This window comes from Meleagris gallopavo, chromosome 5 (assembly GCF_905368555.1).
Source record: "Meleagris gallopavo chromosome 5, MGAL_WU_HG_1.1, whole genome shotgun sequence".
Lineage (NCBI taxonomy): Eukaryota > Metazoa > Chordata > Aves > Galliformes > Phasianidae > Meleagris > Meleagris gallopavo.
The window spans coordinates 7,863,788-7,885,218 of NC_139408.1; the positions used below are offsets into that span (position 1 = coordinate 7,863,788).

Here is a 21,431-nt window from a genome sequence, read left to right on the forward strand (position 1 = left end):
TGATAGGCCTGTAGTTCCTCGGATTATCCTTATGGTTCTTCTTGTACATGGGAGTCATGTCGGCAAGCCTCCAATCCTCTGGGACATCTCCAGATAACCAGGAGCGCTGGTAGATGGCTGAGAGCAATAGATAGAGGCAATTAATTTGGTTGTTGCTATAGTGTGTGGCATTACACTAGACTTACCAGTTGTCTTTAGGGATGGATGTTTCTCTTGCCATTTTCTGTTGCCTATTTTGATATAGTTTCTTCAAAGCTTTGTAGTGGTAGAAATTGATAGTAATACATAAGAATATTTTTATATAATGAAAATTCACAGAGAGAAGTAATGAAAAATATATTGCCACAGAGAGACAATGTGGCACTGATCATAAACTGGAGAAAACTGAAGCAATGTACAACTTAGGAAGAGAAATAAGAGAAAAATAAAAAGTAAAATAAATTTATTACTGGCTAGAATTGATGGTCCAAATTATGCAACATAGAGGAGAATAAAGCACATGCAGTATACAGACTTAGGATGTAATGAACTCTTATTGTTCAGGGCTGTCTTTATGACTTCTCCTATGAACCAAGTAGTTGATTATTGCAAATGCATTTTGGACAGTTGATATGTTTTAAAGGTTAAAGGCTTCCACAGATAGATAATACAAACAGCTATAGTGACAATTAGTGACAATCACAGGTTTAAATGCTATGTTGCTTTAAAAATTATTCCTTGTAGATGTTTTACTATCAATTGTGCTTTACTTACACTGAAATTAGATAAGCTTATCAATATCCTTTATCTATTTAATATTCTCCATCCTAGGTGTTAATGCTATTACGTAGCAAATTATTAACTAATGAGTTAGGGCCATCAGAAATTTGAAGCAGTCACTGAAGTTCTGATCATCTTTCTTAGATCTTGATAAGGAAGCATGAATGGACAGGATCAGCATTCTCAGGGCAGACATTCAGGAACTATGTTGATGCAACATAACGTTAAACTGGTAACAAAACTAAAGTCTTTCAAGGAAAGTAGCTGATGAATCTTTGCGTAACTGATGTATCAGTGCTGTTAGAGATGTTGTTTATGATTCTGTGAGTAATTTATGCATTTGTTAGTAGAAAAAAATCATATGTAATTAAATAATTTCATTATACAAATGGTTGTTAAATAATTATACTTTGCCAAGGTGCTTAAAAACTACTACTGCTGGATGCAGTAATTTTCATTTCTTTTCTTTGACAACTTAAGAATGCTGCTGCAAGTTAAGTGCAAGTTAAGTGCAAGTTAAGTTTCCTGGACCACTCTAGAAATGTTTTTTCACAGTGAGCAAAATGAATCCTGTGCCCTTATTAGTTGTTATCAAATGATGACATAAATATACTTTGTAAATGCAGGAATGCCTATTCCGAATTCCGTGCTGTCTTATCAGATTGTCATACTGTACTGAGTACTGATTGTATTAGTTGCCTTAAGAAAAGTGACACAGTCAAATGTGAGTTGAGAGAAACTAACAAACATGGATCATAGAAGAAATGAAAAAAGGAATATACTAGCATATTATAGCAACTGAGATCAGTAAATTAAATTCATGACTTTCGAGTGAATAAGGTCTGTCTTGTTGCTGCTAACACATTGCTTGTCCACAGTTCCCTGATAATAATAAGGGATAGATATTTTGTTTGTTGAGTGGTTGTACACCCTCTGAAAAAAGCATTATTTTATTGCCAGTTAACGTGAATGTATAGTTACTGACTTGGATATTAGAGAACAAAGACCACAACAATTTAAAATACTTGGAGGAAAATACTTCTTCTTTTCCCCTTTTCCCAAACTTTTTATCTCTTAAGACTCCTCTCCAGCTCCCTTGTTACAGCTGCTGGTTATGCTCAATCCCTTCAATGAGGCAACAGATAGCACAGGAGGTCAGGTTCAGTGCATGCTCTTTGTTTTTCATTCTCTTCTTCCACTCCACCTTCCTACCTACATGTTTGCTGAGCTCTGGTGTGAGCTTATTCATGGTCTGCAGATTCTGTGGGGATGAATCTACTCCACCATGGAGCAATTTCTAATTCTCAGACCACGATCTTACTTAGTTCTTTTTGTTGTTCTCTTGTACCCTTGTTCTCTCTTCCTCATTGCTTTCTGTCCTTTCTTAGATAGGTTTTTTCAAAGGTGCTGTCAGCATCACTGATGGACTTATCTTTGGCCAGTGGTGGATCTGCTGCAGAGCCAAGAGCGTCTGGCACAGGGCAGCACCTGATCTCTCCCTACTCCTGCAGTCCCTACCACTCAAACCTTGTTGTTCATACCCAACACAATAGAGAAAGCTGTTAAAACTTTGAAGTGTGGGTGTGTGTTTCATTACACACATGCAAGGTAATGCAAATTTGTTCAAGCTTCAGTTACTAGTAAAAATAGGTTCTGTTACTAAGAGAGGATAGGTTTCATGTCATATACACCCCGGATTTCACCAGTATCTTCTGATTTCTGACAACCCAGGTGTACAGCCAACTGACCTCTGAGTAGATTATTAAGTAAATCAATTTAGTGGCAGAGTGTCAGCCTGCTAAGAGTTGTTATCAGCTTTCTATGTGTGTATAGAACTTTTTGCATGATGTAGAAAGTCACTGTAGTGAAGACCCCATGTTAACATGTACAGAAACGTGCTGTGGATAGTAAGCTTTCTTCCCACAGGAGAAATGGGACTGATCTTTCCTTCTTAGTAATAGCTGAGCAGATAAATGTGCCTACCTTAGTATTGCTTCAGGCAGTACTACTTCCTGGCTCACCTTTGAGCCTTACTTTCCCATGATCATTCTGCAATTGTAGAAGCAAGTGGTAAGAACTGCTTGGGAGACTGCAGGTCAAGCTCTGTTTTCAGAGAATAAGATGTAAAATACACTAGTGGAGTAGTCAAAAGGCAGCTAATGGTCTTATAGTAATTGTTTTTATGTCTTGTGAAACACTGATTGAACAAACGTGCTTCCCCAGGAGTTTTCAGTCAAAGAAAATAAAGGCTTTGTCATCAGAAATGAATGCTTAATTCCATTGTTTGAAGTTTTAATTTCAAGTTTTGGCAAGTGTTTATACTTGGACCTTATAGACAGCATCCATGGATTTCAGTTGCTTGAAAATCTTTGTCTTACAGATGCAACCTAGATTTTACTGACTGCTTTATCAATCAGAAAGCAACAAGAGATTCATATGTCAGTTGAAGTAATGCTCTTGGCCACAGAATTTGTAGATGAAATGTAACAGATGCCTATGTGAGCGTAATTCTTTGAATACAGTGATTCCCATGATGGACATTAATGCATGGAAAATTGTCCTCATATGCAATTACAAATGCATAGATGTGTATTGCTCTTACAGCGAGTCTTATTTTTTATTCAGACCTCTTTTTGGGGTACTTTTATGTGGTTGTTAACTGGCAGATCCTATATCAGCCAGTTGTCTGCCATTGATATGAATATAAAAGTTAAAGTCTTCAGAAAAGCATACTTGATTTGGAGAAATCCAGATTAATGACACTTTTCCTGTCAGTGCTGGAAGCAAGGGGAGAAGAGGAAAGGGTGTTGACCTCAGAATGGGCAGCTTGGCAGGGGAGAGACTGCTCCTGTCACTTCCTTGTCTTGAAAAACTCTTCTCACAATTCTGTCAATGCACTTTTGTGCTTTGAATGTGTTAATTCTGTGAGAACGTTAGAAAAAATGGACGCTTTCATACTTTAATTTTTAACAGATGTGAAATAGTTACCAAGGAATTTGTGGGAGTATTAATTTGCTAGCCTTTCATAAGTAGAAGGCAGGGTCTCAGGCTGATGAGTGTAGAAAGTCTGGAGAAAAGAGAAGACTGCATGTGAAGCTTAAAGTTTCCGAACTTGTTGAGTGAGTATTGCATGTTTGTGGCTTATTCATACAGATCTTGTATTCTCTGGACATATCCAATTTTGTTCTTTTTCTTTATGACTATCTTTTGTTTCTTAGAATCATATCATAGGATGGCTTATGTTGGTGGGGACCTTACAGGTCATCTAGTTTGAGCCCCTCCATGTCATGGGCAGAGTTGCCAGCTACTAGATCAGGCTGCACAGGATCTCATCCAACGTGGCCTTACAACGTCTCCAGGAATCGGCATCCATAGCATCTCTGGGCAGTCTTTTCCAGCACTTCACCATCTTCCAAGTTAAAAATGTCTTCCTAAGATCTAACATAAATCTCCCCTCTTTTAGTGTAAAGCCATTCCCCCTTATCCTATTGCTATCAGACAATGGAAAAAGTTGGTCCACCTCCTGATTACAAGCTCCCTTCAAGTGCTGAAAGACTGCAGTGAGGTCTCCTTGGAGCCTTCTCTTCTCCAAACTAAACAAGCCCAAATCCCTCAATCATTCTTCACAGGAGGTGATCCAGCCTTCCGATCATCTTTGTGGCCCTCTTCTGGACCTGCTCCAACAGATCTGCATCCTTCCTGTACTGGGGGACCCAGGCTTGGACATAGTACTCTAAATAAGGCCTCACAAGGGCATAATAGAGGGAGACAATCACCTCCCTCTTCCTGCTGCCATCCCTCTGTTGATGCAGCCCAGAATACTGTTGGCCTTCTGAGCTGCAAGGGCACACTGCTGGCTCATGTCAAGCTTCTCATTAATCAGGACCCTCTCAAGTCCTTCTCCATATGATTGCTCTCAATGAGTTCTTCTCCCAGTCTGTACTCACATCTGGGATCATCTCAACCATTGCACTTGGCCCTCTTACACCTCATTAGATTCTCGCTTGCCCACTTTGTTTATCAAATTCCTTTTCTAATCAGTGTTTTTTTTGCTGTACCAGTGTCAGCATCCCAAAAACCCGGGTTGCTCATCTTGCTTAACTTTTGGAAAAGCTCATTATGTAGAATTTATATTTAGTAGTGTTTGTGTGACTGTAAATCATTAAGTGTGATCCTATCTTGAATCCCATTTGCTGTGAAGACTGTGCTCCAATAAAAAACTTGAGTATATAGTTGACCTGAGTTAAATGCCTGAATAGCACATTTTCTTGACTAGCATGTATGTATATGCTCTTAAAAAGTGCTGAACCACATTGATTTCTACTGGCTGCACCTGATCAAAGTATCTCTTATAATGTGAAGATAGTTTGTAAGATTACTTGTGGAAATTCAAGGTTTTTTTGTTGAGGTCACTTTAGTAGTCAACGTATAGAGAGAGATAACTGCAGCTTTCCCCACTGCTATGATTTTTGGACTGGTATCTAAAAATATTCTGCCTTTCTTAAGTTAGGATCTTCCAAAAGTGATCTGAATTTACTGAGTTTTTTTAATGTACTTTGCAGACTTGTGAAATCTCTACTCTATGACATTTATCTATGTGGCAGCAGGGCTTGTCTCATTTGACTGAGGATTTAGCATGTCTTTGAAGAAGTGGAGCGGATTCCAGGATTTAGGCTGTAAAGCAGTACTTAGTCGTGTAAATAAACAGTACAAATTTACAAAGGTTGGAATCTAATGCAAGTGTCATTGGTTTCCTGTCAGTATTGTCAGAGGAAAATAACAAACATCTTGAGAGAATCAAACAACTTAAGCTCAATTTATGTTTTTGTGTTTTGGGTTCATTTTATTGAGAGATCAAAGAACATGGTTCTTGGCATACTTGGAAAGTCACTATAATAGTGGTATGTACTGTTACTATACAAACTGTTTTCTTTAAATGTTGCTGTGTAGCTACGTTAAGCCAGCTGTCAGGTCTGTAGGTGACCGTGGGTGTGGAGGATGATACTGTCTTGGCTCTCAACAGTTTTTGCCTGTTGGAATATTGATAATTACTTGAATATTTACTTTTATTAAGTTTGTGTGATCAGTACTAATGAGTTGTTGTTTCTAAATGTAGCTCTTGTGAAATGAGAGTCTTTATTTAGTTGGAGACTATTTATAATTAGGACTTTCAGAAAATGATATTTTTATTTTGTAAGCCAGTATCTATGATGACAAATCAAAGCCAAGTAAGACATTTGATATTCCTTTAACAGTGTCCTGTATATAATAAAGTGTTTGCAGAGACAAGTGGTTCTCTAGGCTGGATTACATGGTCACCTGAATGAAGGCTGAGGGACTAGATGGATAGATGAGATGATGGTGCTACCAGTCACTCTGAACAGACTTCTTGTGCAATTATATACTATTGTCTATCCTGTCCCCTTCCAAATTTCATCCTTTTCCTAGCACAGTAATTCCGTTTGAAATTAAATATATATATTGCTGATGAACAGTATATATATATATATATATATATATATATATTCTTATTTTCTGATGAGAATATTTTCGAAATTTCATTCAGAGTTGAATCCTGGCTTTCAGTTTTGTTGTGATGAGAAAGAATTGGTTTTAACAGAACTATTTTTTTAATTTTCATCTTTTAAGCCTCAGGTACTAATAGTTATACTGACACAAGAAGCATGTGAGGATGTGTTTTGTGAAGACTTACAGACTGCAGTAAACTGGAAGCATTTGCTATTTTGCCTGGTGTTCACCCTAAAGTTATGTCTTTTAAATTAATGTGCCCTAGAGCCTCTTGGAATGTTAGTCTAAAATTGTTTCTTTTTGTCTTTGTCTGTTGTAGAAGCTCCACCAAAACCAGAAGAAAATCCTGCTGAGGCATTCACTGACTCATCTCTCTTTGCTCACTGGGGCCAGGATCTCAGTCCTGAAAACAGACGTATTGCACTTAAACAGTTCCAGTATTACGGCTACAATGCGTACCTGAGTGATCGCCTGCCACTGGACAGGCGCCTGCCTGACCTTAGACCTAATGGGTAAGTGTCATAGATAACCTGAGCATTGTAGGTCCTTGAATTCCACTCTGTTAGCCCAGCACTGTCTCGTAAAAACCAGCTAACAGATGAGACTGGTGAGCTCCAGTGGTGCAGTATGCATTTTAGACAAACAATGTGTATCATCTGAAAGACTACGGAACTTTCAGCTTTCACTCAAAGCCTCAAAGGACTCAATGCTTTTGAGTCCTGCTCTAGTAGGACAATTCACAGAGACAGTTAACACTACTATTTTTCAGCCTTGGTGGTATATCTTTCCCTTTCAACAGACATAGCAGCTCTGGGGAAGTGGGTGGCATGAAAACTGTCCTTTTGCAACTCATTAAAAAAAAAAAAAAAAAAAAAGCAGAACAAAAACATTCAAACCTTAAAGTAAATGGGGTGGGCAGTTAATGAATTGAACCAGTAATCAAGATATGCTTTTTAGCAAGTTGTCAATCCCAAATTCAATCCAAATGTGATCTCATTAATTTCTTCTAAGCAAATGTTTTAATTAGCAGTATATTTTACCATAAATCAAGTGATATTAATGAAAAGAAAGATAGGAACACCATTTGAGGCAACAGTTCAGCAATTTTAAATACATCCATACTATATATGTTGGTATATCACATTTTAGAAATACATGTGTAGTAAATTTGCTGAAATAGCAATCTTAAGGAAATTAAGGTCCATGCAATAATATTTTTATTTTTATTTAAGGAATTTCTTACTGTTTGTAAGGACAGTCTCTTTTTATTTTTTTAATTGTGAGCTAATTTAGAGGAAAAATAAATCTTCTGTAACTAACAGGATACCAGTGACAGAAGTGTGTCTGTTCTTATATCTCTTTAGAACTGACTCTTCTGAATAATTTCAGTCTATATTTTTTTTAATTGTGGATATAAAACAAGACAGAAGTGGAAAGTGCTTTATCTGAAATAAATTTTGATTGGGATTTTAAAAGAAATTCCAGTTTAAAATGAATCATGATCCTCATTTAGGTGAAAATTTTAATTTTTATTTAGCTATCTGCCATAAACATGCAAGACACTGCAGTATGTTTGTAGACACATACATACAAAATGACAGATTGGTAATGATAGTTTAGGAAGATTTTTCCCCTTACCCTTTATCGTGGTTCAGAAATGAGTGGGTAATCTGACATTGAAAGGTAGCAAATTCTAGTACTGAGGGGAAATGAAATGCATTGTCAGATAGCATGTCCACTGTTTGTTGCATATATAGCAAGCACTCTGTGGAGTACTGTGTTACAAGGTATTTTGAAAGGTTTCTGAAAAAAAGAATTCCCAGTTCTGATACAGAAATTCTCATTTATGTGAGAGCATGTATGCGACTATTTCAGGAAAACTCTTACCTCATAAGAGTATATTCTTCACCCCAACTATCTGTTGCTAGGATTGCTAGCACCTATTTTTAAAGCCAGTTACATTTGTCACTTCTGGAGTCTGAAGAGAGCACAGAGCAAGTAGCTTGGAGATGGAATTAATCAACTTCCTGACTGAAAAGCAATAAAACACAGGTATCACTGCATTACTACAGTTGCTCTTAGAGAAGTTTTTCTAGAACTCTCATCATCAGTGTGGATTTAACAGTGCTTCTGCAATAGGCAGTATGACATAAGAATCCTAACAAAGGCTTGTAGGGAGTTAGCTGAAGGAAGTGGTGTTCTTACAGATACATCCAGGCTCAGTTGTGCTCTATCATCTGTATTAATATCATATCACGTGAAATATCAGCTGTCGGTAAGATAACAGAAATATAACTGGAGTCTAGTATAATTCTCATCTAATTGGCCTCTGCTGAGTCTGGAAGAATACAGTGATCTGCCGAGAGTGTGAGACTAAGTTGGCAAGCTAAGAACTAACAACTGTTCCTTTAGTCCCCAAATTTCTCAGATTCAACTGCACCTTTGCTAATTAGGGTTGAGGTAGTAAAGGTTTTATTTCTGAGAAAACTACACAAGCCCAAAGATGTCAAAATGCTTAGCTTCTTACATGCTGTGAATCCAAGCAAAACAGCCCACATAGCCTCCTCTTTGCTGCCTTTATGCTTGTACATAACTTTGCAGCTTTATGCTTGTACATATCTTTGAGAAAAGAGCAGCATGAGGTCAGTATTTCATGTGAGTGACTTTCTAGTTCACTGTCTCAGCCTTCAACGATGTATTTTTCCTCTATCCCAGGCTACTTGTGTTTATTTCCAAAGATCAGCTGGAAGGGCAAATGCAATAGTGGCAACAACTTTGTAAGTAGCCAACAACAGTGTAAGCTGCACAAACAGCAGGTGAAACTGAGGAGGCAGCTACCTTTGTTACTTTTCTCAGACGTGTGAGTTTTGAGTCTTGGGTGTTTGTAGTCAAGAATATGATTAAGGATTGAATATTGAGGAAAAGACAAGCAGTAGTAGAGAAATGAAGTGAGCTTCACTAAAGGAATGTTTGGATTGGGAAAGGAGGAGAGAGTAATAGAACAAAGTGAACATCAAGAGTACATGCAGATTGCTGAGTCTGTGGTACCAGCTATGTGAGACTGCACATCTGCGCTGTACTCATGAGGTCCCCAGATATCTGGATATCATGATGTCCATGCTGTTTCAGCTTCTTATTTACCCAGATTAGGGAAATTGGCCCTATGTATCTTATTTTCTAGGTTGTTATTTCTTAAGAAGTGAGCACCATAAATTTATTCAGGTTTCTCCTTAGTGTTAATGTTCATTTTACAAGGCAGCCTAGAAGTGTGTAATTCTGGATATTGAGAATAAAAAATATCAAGAAATTACTACAGATTTAAGACATCACAGAATCACACAATGGCCCAGGTAGGAAAGGACCTCAAGAATCATGAATCTTCAACTCCCCCGCCACAGGCAGGACCACCAACTTTCCCATTTAATACTAGACCAGGTTGCCCGGGGCCCCATCCAACCTGGCAGCCTGGTCTAGTATTAAAGTCCTACATCAAAGACATCAAAGTCCTCCTTCACACACTGTACCATTGAATTGAAGAACCAAATACAACATATAAACCAAAATAGAAATAGATTCAAGAAGGTTGCAGTCATCCAAGAATTTTAAGGAAAAATGTAGTGGACACATTCTTTGGACTTTACTGATAAATAATAACTAGCAGTCATAGATCTCTCATCAAAATTATGTGCCTGTGTTCCTGCAAAGTCTCTTGGTACTGAGAAATACTGTAGCCCCTTTTAACATCATACTTATATGACTCAGCTGTAACCTTCATTCTATCTACAGTGCTCATATCAACATAACTTAGCAACACTGGGGAGAATTGCTGATGCTGTCTCTCACAAGGCATCCATGTATTTCCTTCTGCTGCAGCTGGGCACTGCTGTTTACCACCCATGTAGCCATCTGTTAGCCCATGATGTGTCTGAGTAACAAATAACTGCTGACTCTAATGAGCTTGAAATCATTGAGGAAAGCACTATTGTTCTTACTGAGCAGGGGAACAGGATAATACTCTATATTCATTATAGTTCTGTTGTGCTCAATTACCTTAAGTAGGACAGACAGCACCCACAAAGCTTGTTGTGAGTGAAATGTTGAACAAATTCAAACAGAAAGGTGTTAATAAGAGGTAGGTTATTTAGGGATCCCAAACCTCTGTACCAAATCTTCCTTTGAGGGGATGCAGTTTAGGATTCTACTTTGTTGGCTTGTAGATTTCTTGTTGCCTGATCCAGTGCCTTGAAACTGAAATGCAAAAGAGCAATAACGTTGTTTTTTCTTTATATGTTGAGGGAGTGAGGAGTAGTGGGGAAAAATAAGACGTATAAGGGAACCCCAGTAGAGGGATTCTGTTGCAGAATTCTGCTCCTGCAGAGCACATTTGATAAGGAGTGGCTAAGGGAACTTTTTCAATCAGTATTAACTACAGTCAACCTAAGATCTTTTCCCTTTGTAAAAAATGGTATTTGTATGAAGAAGTGAAGACCAGAAGGGGAGAATTTAAAGATGAGATTGTTTTTCCTCCTTGCAGATTGCTAGATCTGTGGTACAACATTTGGCTTGCTGCAAATGTGCCTTTTTCCCAGCTGAGTCAGTGCTGTTTGGCAACTAGGAAAAGCAGAGAAGGTGCCCTGTTTCCTTTCCAGAGAAAGGCTTGGATCATTTTGTAAGTGCTTCTTATTTCAAACGGTTCACCAATGCCAGGTTGTACTGTTTTGAGTCTCAGTTCAGCAAGGGAAAATGGTAGAAGCCTTGAAGAGCAGCATAGTTGGGATTGGAATGGAATATGCAGGATATCCACAGAAGTGAGAAAATTTAAGCCTTTGCTCATTGAGGAGAGTGATGTGTTTTTAGGACAAAAGCTGTTTATATGTGTACATCTGTCCAAATTCTGTGCTACTGTCAGTATTGCGGTGATAAACACAGACCTGTATGTAGTATGCAAAACAGTGTCTGTATAAACCTGTAGGTTTTCCTTTATTAAAACTGATGTAAGAAAAACATGTGATCCCTAATTTTGAGGTTCAAATTAGGAATTTGTATGTTAGCTCTGCTTATACCTAAAAGCCAGTTCCTAGGGATTTGCATTCCATAAGCTTCATCTGAGCTTAAATGATCATGTATCCATGAAATAATTCTATTTTACTGGACTTTATTAGTGATGTATATGACTCCATGTTTGTTTTACACAGTTCTGTTGTTTCTAATTGTAATAGACAATCTAAACACTGCATGCGGTGCTTGATATTTCAAAGGATTCCTTTATAAAAAGCACAAAAGTCTGGTCCTTTTCTCATTAGATTATTTTGGATAGAAGTCCTGAAATTATCAAGTTATTCAGCATTGTTGTAAAATACCTGGTTCATTCTCCACTCTTTAATTCATCTCTACCATTGGTTGTTCTGTTTTCTTCAAATTGAGTCATAGCGGTGGCCACCCTCAGGTTTGTGCTTTGATGCATCTGCCCAAATGGCTCTTCTAAAAGTGTTTAATATCACTAGCAAATAAGCTGCAGTTTCCAAGTTGTTATAATAACCCAAGTTAATACTGCTGTACACTTGTTTCTGCTCTTCCCTGTTTTCTCCTTTAACTGGAAGAAAATGTGATGCTGTAATCCGTGTTCACTTTAGCTCTCATGTTATAACATGTCTTTTCTTCACTTGGTATACATTTACATTTACACAAGATAACCCCTGCCATATAAGAGGCTAACAATTTTTGGCCAAACAGGTGTACAGAGTTCTCATTATGTTCATAAAAACTGGGTTTTCTTGAGATCATAGGATCCCAGCTCGCAGTTCTAAGTGCTTTATTCAGTGAAAGGTAATGGTTTTAAGTTAAAGAAAAAGAAAAAGGAAAAAAAAAAGAAAAGAATTTTATTGTACAATTTTATCAAGTATCTTTTATTAAAAGAAGCGTGGAATCAATCAGGTATAATTAAATCAATGTTTAAGATGCTTAGAACAACAAGAACTACTCACTTTTGCTATGATCTTGGAATTCACCTGCGTATTTATCAGCTTCTCTGTCGTCTAATCTTTCCATTTTCCCCAGTATTTTGTTTGGTTTTTTTCTGTCATCAATACCCAAAAAAATGTTGGCCATATTTGCTTGTGGTTATATGGAAATTGTATGCAAATTCCTTACACAATTGAATGCCGTCTTTATTCTCCTGTAAAAGATTTTGACCACAGACATTTTCTAGATTTGCAACAGGAATTAACTTAATGTTTTGCTGGCCTCAGTTCCATAACACTGCAGTAATACTCAAAGACTGGGAGAAAAGAAAAATTATTTGTTGTTCAATGGCAATTTTATTACTATAGTTTAATTAACACTTAAAATACTGATGATACTTTAAAAGAAAAGATGAAGAATAAACACAAATTAATACATTTTAATACTTAACTTGAAATTCTTACAAAACTTGGATCTTTTGCAAGATTTTTAGTGCTATTTATTTCATTTTTGCCAGAATGGAATTTTTGTTTCTTCCCATATATCTTAAACTTCTCTTTGTCATTCTGGTTGATGACAAAACAATACCAGATCTTGAAGAAAATAAATTTATGTTTCTGCTTATGTTTCTGATAAATTTTTATTCAGTTAGAACTAATGCATCCTCCCACATAGGTTCACAGAATCATAGAATCGTAGGGCTTGGAAGGGACCTCCAGAGATCATCGAGTCCAACCCCCCTGCCAAAGCAGGTTCCCTACACCAGGTTGCACAAGTAGGTGTCCAGGTGGGTCTTGAATATCTCCAGAGAAGCAGACTCCACAACCTCCCTGGCAGCTTGTTCCACTGCTCCATCACCCTCACTGTAAAGAAGTTCTTGTGCACGTTTGTGCAGAACTTCCTATGCTGCAGCTTATGTCCGTTTCCCATTGTCCTGTCTCCACACACTGCTGAAAAGAGTCTGGCCTCGCCCCTCTGCCCCCCACACCTTAGATATTTATAGATCTGGATCAGGTCCCCTCTCAGTCGTCTTTTCTCAAGGCTAAACAGACCCAGTTCACTTAGCTTTCTTCATAGGGGAGATGCTCCAGGCCCTTCACCATCTTTGCGGCCCTCTGCTGGACTCTTTCCAAGAGATCCCTGTCTTTTTTGTACTGGGGAGCCCAGAACTGGACACAGTACTCCAGATGAGGCCTTACCAGGGCAGAGTAGAGGGGGAGGATCACCTCCCTCGACCTGCTGGACACGCTCTTTTTAATGTACCCCAGAATGCCATTGGCATTGGCCATTGGCCATTGGACACCCAGGTCCCTCTCTGCAGAGCTCCTCTTCAGCGGCTCATCCCCCAACCTGCACCAATGCATGCAATTATTCCTCCCTAGGTGTAAGACTCTACACTTGCTTTTGTTAAACCTCATCTGGTTTCTTACTGCCCAGTACTCCAGCCTGTCCAGGTCTCACTGAATGGCAGCACAGCCTTCAGGTGTGTCAGCCTCAAGTTCTTAAAATGAGACCTTAACCTCAATTTTTTAGTAATATGCTTAATTGTATCCTATATTAAAAAAAAGAAAAAAAGAAAAAAAGAGAAGTTATGACACAATTTAATGATTTAGACTGAAAATATGTTCTGTTGGTGGCTGTGATACCCATGTGACACTTAAGTGAAAGGTTCTAAAAAATTGCAGAAAATGTTTCTTTTTCATAACATACGTATTTGTAGTAGGTCTAATAGATAATTTATTAATACAAGAAATCATTCTTGTTTTTATTGTTCTTATTCCATAGTTATGCTAAAATTATTTTAATGTGATTAGCTGAACTGCTATATCACAATGCATGTATTCAAGATGAGTATAATTTTCTCACGGACAAATATTTGAAAGAAGATTCATAATGCTTGCTGTCCTCCAGCTGCCAGAGTTATGCTTGAAATAGAACACCAGGAGTTTCTCTAAATTTCTGGTAACCATGACAACTGTTACTTTAGTGTTATTAGCCCAGTGTAATTTAGCAGGGTTAGTTGTGAGAGGTAAATTTAGCTACAGTGTGATGATACTCTTTATTGTAATTTAAAATCATATTTAGAATTTATATTTTAAATTCACTTAATCCTCATCCTGAAGTATGTTTATTACTTTGTGAGCCTTACTTTGCAAAAGGGAGTAACTGAGACCTGGGCAAGTTGGGGGCTTTTCCAAGGCCTCAGAATGAGTCAAAAGCAGAACTGTGATTAAAACGTGTACATTGCTGGTTGCCGTGCAACTGTGCACCTCTTGGGACTTAATGGATGCCAGAATTTGAGCCACATAATTTCCTCCCTTTTTCTCCATTCAGAATATGTTTTATACACGTACACACCTGCCCCTTCCCTGTAGCTATTTCTTTTTCATTCCCAAAATAAGAAATTTTATTACTCATAAAACTTATCACAAAGATAGATGCTCTTGTGAAACTGCACAAATTCTCTGCATTCTGTGCAGAAACTAAGTTGGGTATGTTTTATTCCAATTTGTTTAAATAATATCAAGAAGAAAAAAGGAGATAATTTTTACTGTCATTAAAGTAACAATGGAAAATGCAATTTTTTAAAAACTTTACACACATTGAATTCAAGCTGGAAGTAAAGATGATAGATGTGCCTGAATGGGAAAAACAAACAAACAAACAAAAAAAACAATAAGAGCTAAAACAAACAAACAAACAAAAACAAAACGAAACAAAACAGCATGAATTCAATTTAGGAGTGTACCATCATTGAAAAAGAATTCATTTGTAAAGCATTTTTAAAAAATTGGATGTGATGGGAGCCTAATTCTGTTCCCTTTTATCATAGGCAGTTATCTTTTGGTGTATCCTGAGGCAAAATAGGAGTCAAGTGACATTTGTATCTGCTCTTGTCTTATATAAGGTGCCAAACAATGGAAAGTTGTGTCCACTAAGATTTAATTTGAAAAAATGTAAATGAATGCAGGTAGGAAAACTAATACAAGTAATTTCATTTAAATAGATTGAAGAAGTTTTGTTACATTTCAGCTTATGCATTAATCTATAGTAGGGCAAGTGTTTTTTGGGGGTCGATTTTGTAACAAGGGTTTGTTTTTTAAATATAATTTGTCACTGTACTTTCTTGTCTATTTGACATATTACAGCCTTGGCTTTATTGGCAGAGGACAAAATTCAGTTTTTGAGGAAGTAAATCCTTTGAATTTTTCTCAGTCTACTTTAATTGTAATTTAAAATATTTTCCAAAATCACTATTGCTCTTTGCCTATTAGGTGACATTTTAACACATTCGCTAGAGTCTCCTTTTTATCTTCTTTGTACATCAATATTGCCTGTGCTATATAGATAAAATATTACTATAGCTTTGTTTGCTGTGCCATTACATACCTATGCATTTTTTGCTGCATTAAAAGCACTAAAATGGCAGGTTTTGTAGAGTCTTCATAAGCTAATACTGAAAATTATTTCTAGATGTTTAAGACTTCTGAGTAGTTCATACTGCTCTCCTTTTGAATCCTAATTTTCAAAACTTGGATGAAATTTCAATTGTTACATCAGAGAGAAATCTGCAAGTTTTATGAACTTGTAAAGGAGACTACAATTTTGTTAGTCATTATTTTGTTAGTCTCATTATGTCCATGCAGATTTGTGCATCTGTCTTACGTGTAAGAGATGACATGCGCAAAGTGACATTATCCAGGTTACAGTGCAATTTCTTCTGTTCATGCTGAATGGCATGTGCATACCAATGCATGAGCAGATCTGTTCTTTAATTATCTAGATGTGTAATAGGACTTAGTATCTCCTGGAAATTATGAGATTTAGCATCTAAAAATTGTGATGGGATTGTAATTACAGGGACCTTTGTGCAACTATGAACCTGAAATATACACCTTGGAAATCATGGAATCTTAGAGTCATAGAATGGCCTGGATTGAAAAGGACCACAATGATCATCTAGTATCAACCCCCTGCTATGTGCAGGGTCACCAACCAGCAGCCCAGGCCACATCCAGCCTGGCCTTGAATGCTTGCAGGGATGGGGCATCCACAACCTCCTTGGGCAATCTGTTCCAGTGTATCACCACCCTCTCTGTGAAAAATCCTGTTTACCCATTGTGGCACATAAAATTGCCAAAGATTCTTCTTAGTTATGATGATGCTGAAACTGAGTTGATTTGGGCCTGTTTTCCCTGCTCAGTCATCTAGACAGGTTTTTAAGCAATGCTTTAAAAGTTTGTTTGCCTTAGAAGCTGACCTTCTTCTAATGAATTATTTCAGAGGTTAAAATATTCACTCTAGGGTACAGGAGACAGATGTGGAAAACCATCTGTTCTTGAGAAAATTTGGAACCTCGTATGTCAAAAGGTAAAACTTCATGTATACATGTTAAGATGATACTATTTAGTCTAGAGAAGACTTGGGGAGATCTCGGTAGTGCCTGGTACCAGCACAAGAAGCAATTCTTTCACCTAGTGACAAAGAGAGAAGTACCTAAGATGTGTAAAGACTTCTTTACTGAGATTTCCATCAAATTTTAATTAGAATAGAGAAAATTGATTGGCCAGGAGAAATTTGAAATAAATTAATTATCTTGAATGAACTTTGTTTTTGTTAGTCTGGAGAGTGATGAAGAATGCCCACGTGATATTTGTCTGTATTCATTAACTCTACAGATATTAAAAAAAAAAAAAAAAAGTGACTTTGTCTTCTAACTGAACATGAAATTGATGTAAGGAGTCATATTCGAGCATGACTTAAAAATTATTTGGCCAAAGTACGTATTTATTAGAAAGAGTAAGTAAATATAAATGCAGAAAATGCAGGAAAAGGGTAAGAGAGCAGTCATCCTTCCGCTTAAACTTCCTGGCAGAGCTTGCAGATAAGTTTTCTATCCTTGTACCTTTTTTTTTTTTTCTGTCTATACAGTCTGTCTGAGCTTTTTTATCAAAGGTATTGTTTGGAGCTGGGTCTTTTACTGTGTTTTTCTTGAGCTGAAGAAGAAGTTCCATTTCTTGACTGGTTGATACAACAGCAAAAGTAATTAACTTGGCTATCAAGAATATGCTTTTCAAATTAAAGAGCAAACTATTTATTCCTCTCTGTGCTGTTCAGAAAGACGATGTGAACATCTGCAGCTGGGAACTGCATATAAACAAGAGTTTGCCTTTGGTTTGCAAGCTAATTTTTCAGTGTTTTGGACCTTGAGTGGAAAAGAGCTCATTCTATGCCTTGGCTTTGTGGATAGTTTGGATAGTTTCAGGAAATTTTTTTCAAAGATGACTTTTTTTTTTTAGGACTATTAATTTCTTTTTTGCATATCAGTGCTCTGAGCATGCACAGGGATCGTCTGATTACTGTCTACAAAAGACATTTGCTTGACCAGGGGTAGATTTGTCTGAAGCACTTTATGTTAATGCTGTGACTTCCAAAGTTTACATCACTATTGTTTTTGTTTGTTTGTTTGTTTTTGTTTTGTTTTTTCCTTTTTCTTCAGGTGCAGAAACCTTACGTTTCCTGACAGACTTCCTGAGGTCAGCATTGTATTCATATTTGTTAATGAAGCTCTCTCAGTGATTCTGCGCTCTATTCATTCCGCTATTGACCGGACTCCTGCTCACCTGCTCAAAGAGATTATTTTAGTTGATGATAACAGTAATAATGGTAAGAGATTTTGGTTGTCCTTTGTTGTTTGTTTGTTTTCATAGAGGTTGGATCATAAAAAAGAATCCTTGAAGTCTGGTTCCTATTCATGCCATTAGCATTTCAGAGGTTTTCAGCGTGTTTTCTCCTTTCCTCATGTCACAATTGTACTGGGCTTTGTCTTCAAATATACACAAGTAGCTATGTTTAAAAAGAGAATGTACAAATACAGAATACTGTTTCTTTATGTTTAAGGCATTTTGTAAGCAGAATTTTGAGTATAATGACAGATTAAAGACCTAAGATGCTTTATGGTTCTTAGTACTTTAGTATGCTTTGAAGATTCTATGCTTTCTCTTCTCTTCCTGTTTCAGTTGCATGGTTTCATGTTCTTGTGTTTCTTAGACATCTCCTTTAGACTGCTAATACCTTTTCTCTTTCTCTTATTCTCTCCTCTATTTTGTCTGTTCATAGGTTTTCATTGGCAACATTCTTAGACATCTCCTTTAGACTGCTAATACCTTTTCTCTTTCTCTTATTCTCTCCTCTATTTTGTCTGTTCATAGGTTTTCATTGGCAACATTTATCTTGCTGCTTTTCTATCATATTAAGATTTTGTTGTCCATGTTTTGAAAGATTGGACTGCTTACTTCTAATTGCCAAGGCTTGCCTAGTTTTTTTTTTTTTTTTTTTTTTTTAATGAGCCCATGCTGGGCATTATTTACAAGTCATATTTTCAGGCAACTTTACCAATGAAATGTTAATAAACATAGTTACGTTGACTTTTATGATTTGACTTTGCTGTGGGGGGGTTAATTCTGATCTACTAAAATACAAAGATAATCTGAGTTTATCTGGTTGAAATACAGCACTGAACAAAGGGTTTCCCTATCCTTACCAGTCTTACAGCTGTTATGTGATTCCTGAAGCTAGATCCTGAGACTTGTTGCTGGTCATACATCTATGTTGGATTTGTATAGCAGAGAAACTTAATTGTAAACAATTAAATAAGTTCTCCTTCCCAGGCTATACTTATCATCATTTCTTCTTCTGGTGTCTATCAGCAAAGGAAAATACAGAACTCTGACTCTTTAAGCATACACAAAACCCAACAATTTGATTTGGGTTTTATCAAATCTAATTCCAGTCCCAGTGAATACTGCTATGTTTAGGTTTGCCGAAGGTTGCCCAAGCTTTTGTGGAAACACCTGCTCATGAAACAGTGAAGGTAAATTGGCATGCAGGATTTTTAAGTTGTTATTCTTCGTTTATGGCACAATTTATGATGTAGCAATGTGATAAAAAAATTAAAAGAAAAATCACTTCAAACAGTAAACTTTGAACAAAGTAAAATAAAACCACACATAGAAAACTGTCATGCGTGCATGCACATATGCGCAATTCAGAAATTTCTGAACTGAGGGTAGATTTTTGTTTTGCTTCAACAATGCATTTCACATATGGTTTTGTTGATGCACTACTTCTGGCCTTGATTTTCCATTTCTCCTTCATGCAATACATAGGAATTTGATAGGAAGAATTTTAGCAATACAATATTGGTACATGGTCTTGGGCTTTGGAATGTATTTGTAAAAACTTCCTGCAATCTTTCAAAGAGTTCCAGCTATTATAATGCTGGGAGCTCAGTGAATTTGATTGAATGTTGGCGCTGCAGTGCCTGAGGCCTCTTACAGACAAACTGGTCACAAGATGATCATGGAAGAAAAATTATTTGGCTGAAAAAAGAGGTTTCTAGAGTTTGAGTTTCTTTTTCTAGAATTGATAGATATTTATTCCAGCAGGCACTTTGCAGAGCAATGTCAGAAACATCAGACATTTTAGTGGCCTAACAAATATGATTCTTGCACTCTGCTCTAAAAGCTTCTCAAAATTATTTTCTATAGTATTTATTACCTGAAATAGATAAGAAATCCCAGTAACCACTTAAGCTTTCAGGAAGACCTGTTCAGCCACGTCTTGTGTTTGTACCAGTATTCATACTGTGTGATGCGGTATTTTTATGATTGACTGCTTTTTATTCAGGCCTACCTTTCTTATCCTCCAGCACCTCAATCCCTTACATTCCTGACCCCAAACAGAAAGACAGTAATTGAGAGGAAGATAACTGTTGGTTTGGCTGCCTTGTCTTGGTGCTGTATATCATTCTTTAAAAAAAAATCACACTGTGCAGAATGGTACTTAGTTGCCTGGAAAAATTCTTCAGGATTTGCTACTGATTCTTGCTGTGGTTTACCCTGGCAGGTGGTTCAACATCACACGGTCCTTTTCTCAATCCTCCCTTCCAGTGGGGTGAGGGTGAGAACTGGGGAAAAAAAACAAAAAACAAAGTAGAACTCATGGGCTGAGATAAAACTATGGTCTAAGAATGTATGTTTATTATGAACAAGTGGTGCATAAACAATTACTCACCATCCCCTGACCAAAACCCAGCTAACCCCTCAGGCAGCAGCAGAGAACTCCCACCTCCTGTAAAATTCCTTCTGCTTGATGTCATATGGTATGGAATATCCCTTTGTACAGTTTAAGTCAGCTGTCCTGATTCTGTTCCCTCCCATCTCCTTGGGCCCTTAGCTGAAAATGGCCTCAGCTCTTTAAAACACTGCTTAGCAGCATGTACAAACATCAGTGTGTTTTCAACTCTGTTTTTCTCCTAGAATCAAAACATAGCATCTCTGAAGAAAACAGTTCCATCCCAGCTGAAATTAAAACACTTCTCCACACCTTCCTCTGCTGTATCTTCCCCACAGTGGTAAAATAGATTCCTACAGTTCTCTTTATCCTAGAATGTATGCTGAAGGCTTGGTAATAGTATTTTTAGATAGATGTTTGGTAGGAGGAGTGATTATAAATATGATTTAGGGTCTTTTCTATTATTAATTTAAATCTTGAAGTACTTATTTTGCTATTCACTTTTACAACATTCTTTATTTCTACTTTTTTCCTCCTTTTTAGCATCTCTGAAACCAATTCTTTGTTTAGTGTCATTTTAGGTATTTGTTCATATATATAGCTCTTCAGCTTGTGGCTGTTAGTGCTTGAAAGATAAGTCTGTTACTCAGTTTCTCTGTGAAGTGACCTGAGCATGCAAAGCTTGCTTTGTGCCTGCATCTGGCTCCAGAATCCTCAGAGATCTGTGGGAAGCCTCATTATAAGCACTGTGTTTGCTCTGATGCTTCTGCCAAGGATGGCAACTTTTATACCTTAATGTAAGATTTTTTTCAGTGAGGCTGTAGCCATGGATCTCACAGGCAAGAAACATCACAGTATGGGAAGTGACTAGAAAGAAGAAAGTGAGAACAGAGATCAGGCAGAGTGCAAATGAACATGTTTTATTTTGAGCTTCTTGCACTATTTGGTTAGATTCACGTAGCAGAAAGGTTTAAAACAAAAGCAAATACTGTGGTTGGCATTAGAAGAGGGCACTAGAATTTATTGCTTCTGAGAGGGCATTATATGCTGGTAAAGCAGCTTAAATTCCCTTTTCCAATCCATTTAATAATGAGCACCTGAATTAT

The 21,431-nt window shown here is 37.1% G+C and overlaps 1 protein-coding gene across 5 annotated transcripts in view; it reads left to right on the forward strand.

The window, feature by feature from the left end:
• The window catches only part of GALNT18 (polypeptide N-acetylgalactosaminyltransferase 18), a 244,109-nt gene that overhangs the window by 129,364 nt on the left and 93,314 nt on the right, over positions 1 to 21,431 (forward strand). For 4 of the 5 annotated variants that reach the window (XM_085224103.1, XM_085224105.1, XM_085224106.1 and 1 more), the window contains 3 exons: positions 6,608 to 6,800; positions 10,823 to 10,957; positions 17,750 to 17,916. In XM_085224103.1, the coding sequence (XP_085080229.1) occupies positions 6,608 to 6,800; positions 10,823 to 10,957; positions 17,750 to 17,916 (495 nt within the window). The remainder of the gene's footprint in view (positions 1 to 6,607; positions 6,801 to 10,822; positions 10,958 to 17,749; positions 17,917 to 21,431) is intronic. The other variant, XM_085224104.1, reaches the window with a different exon arrangement.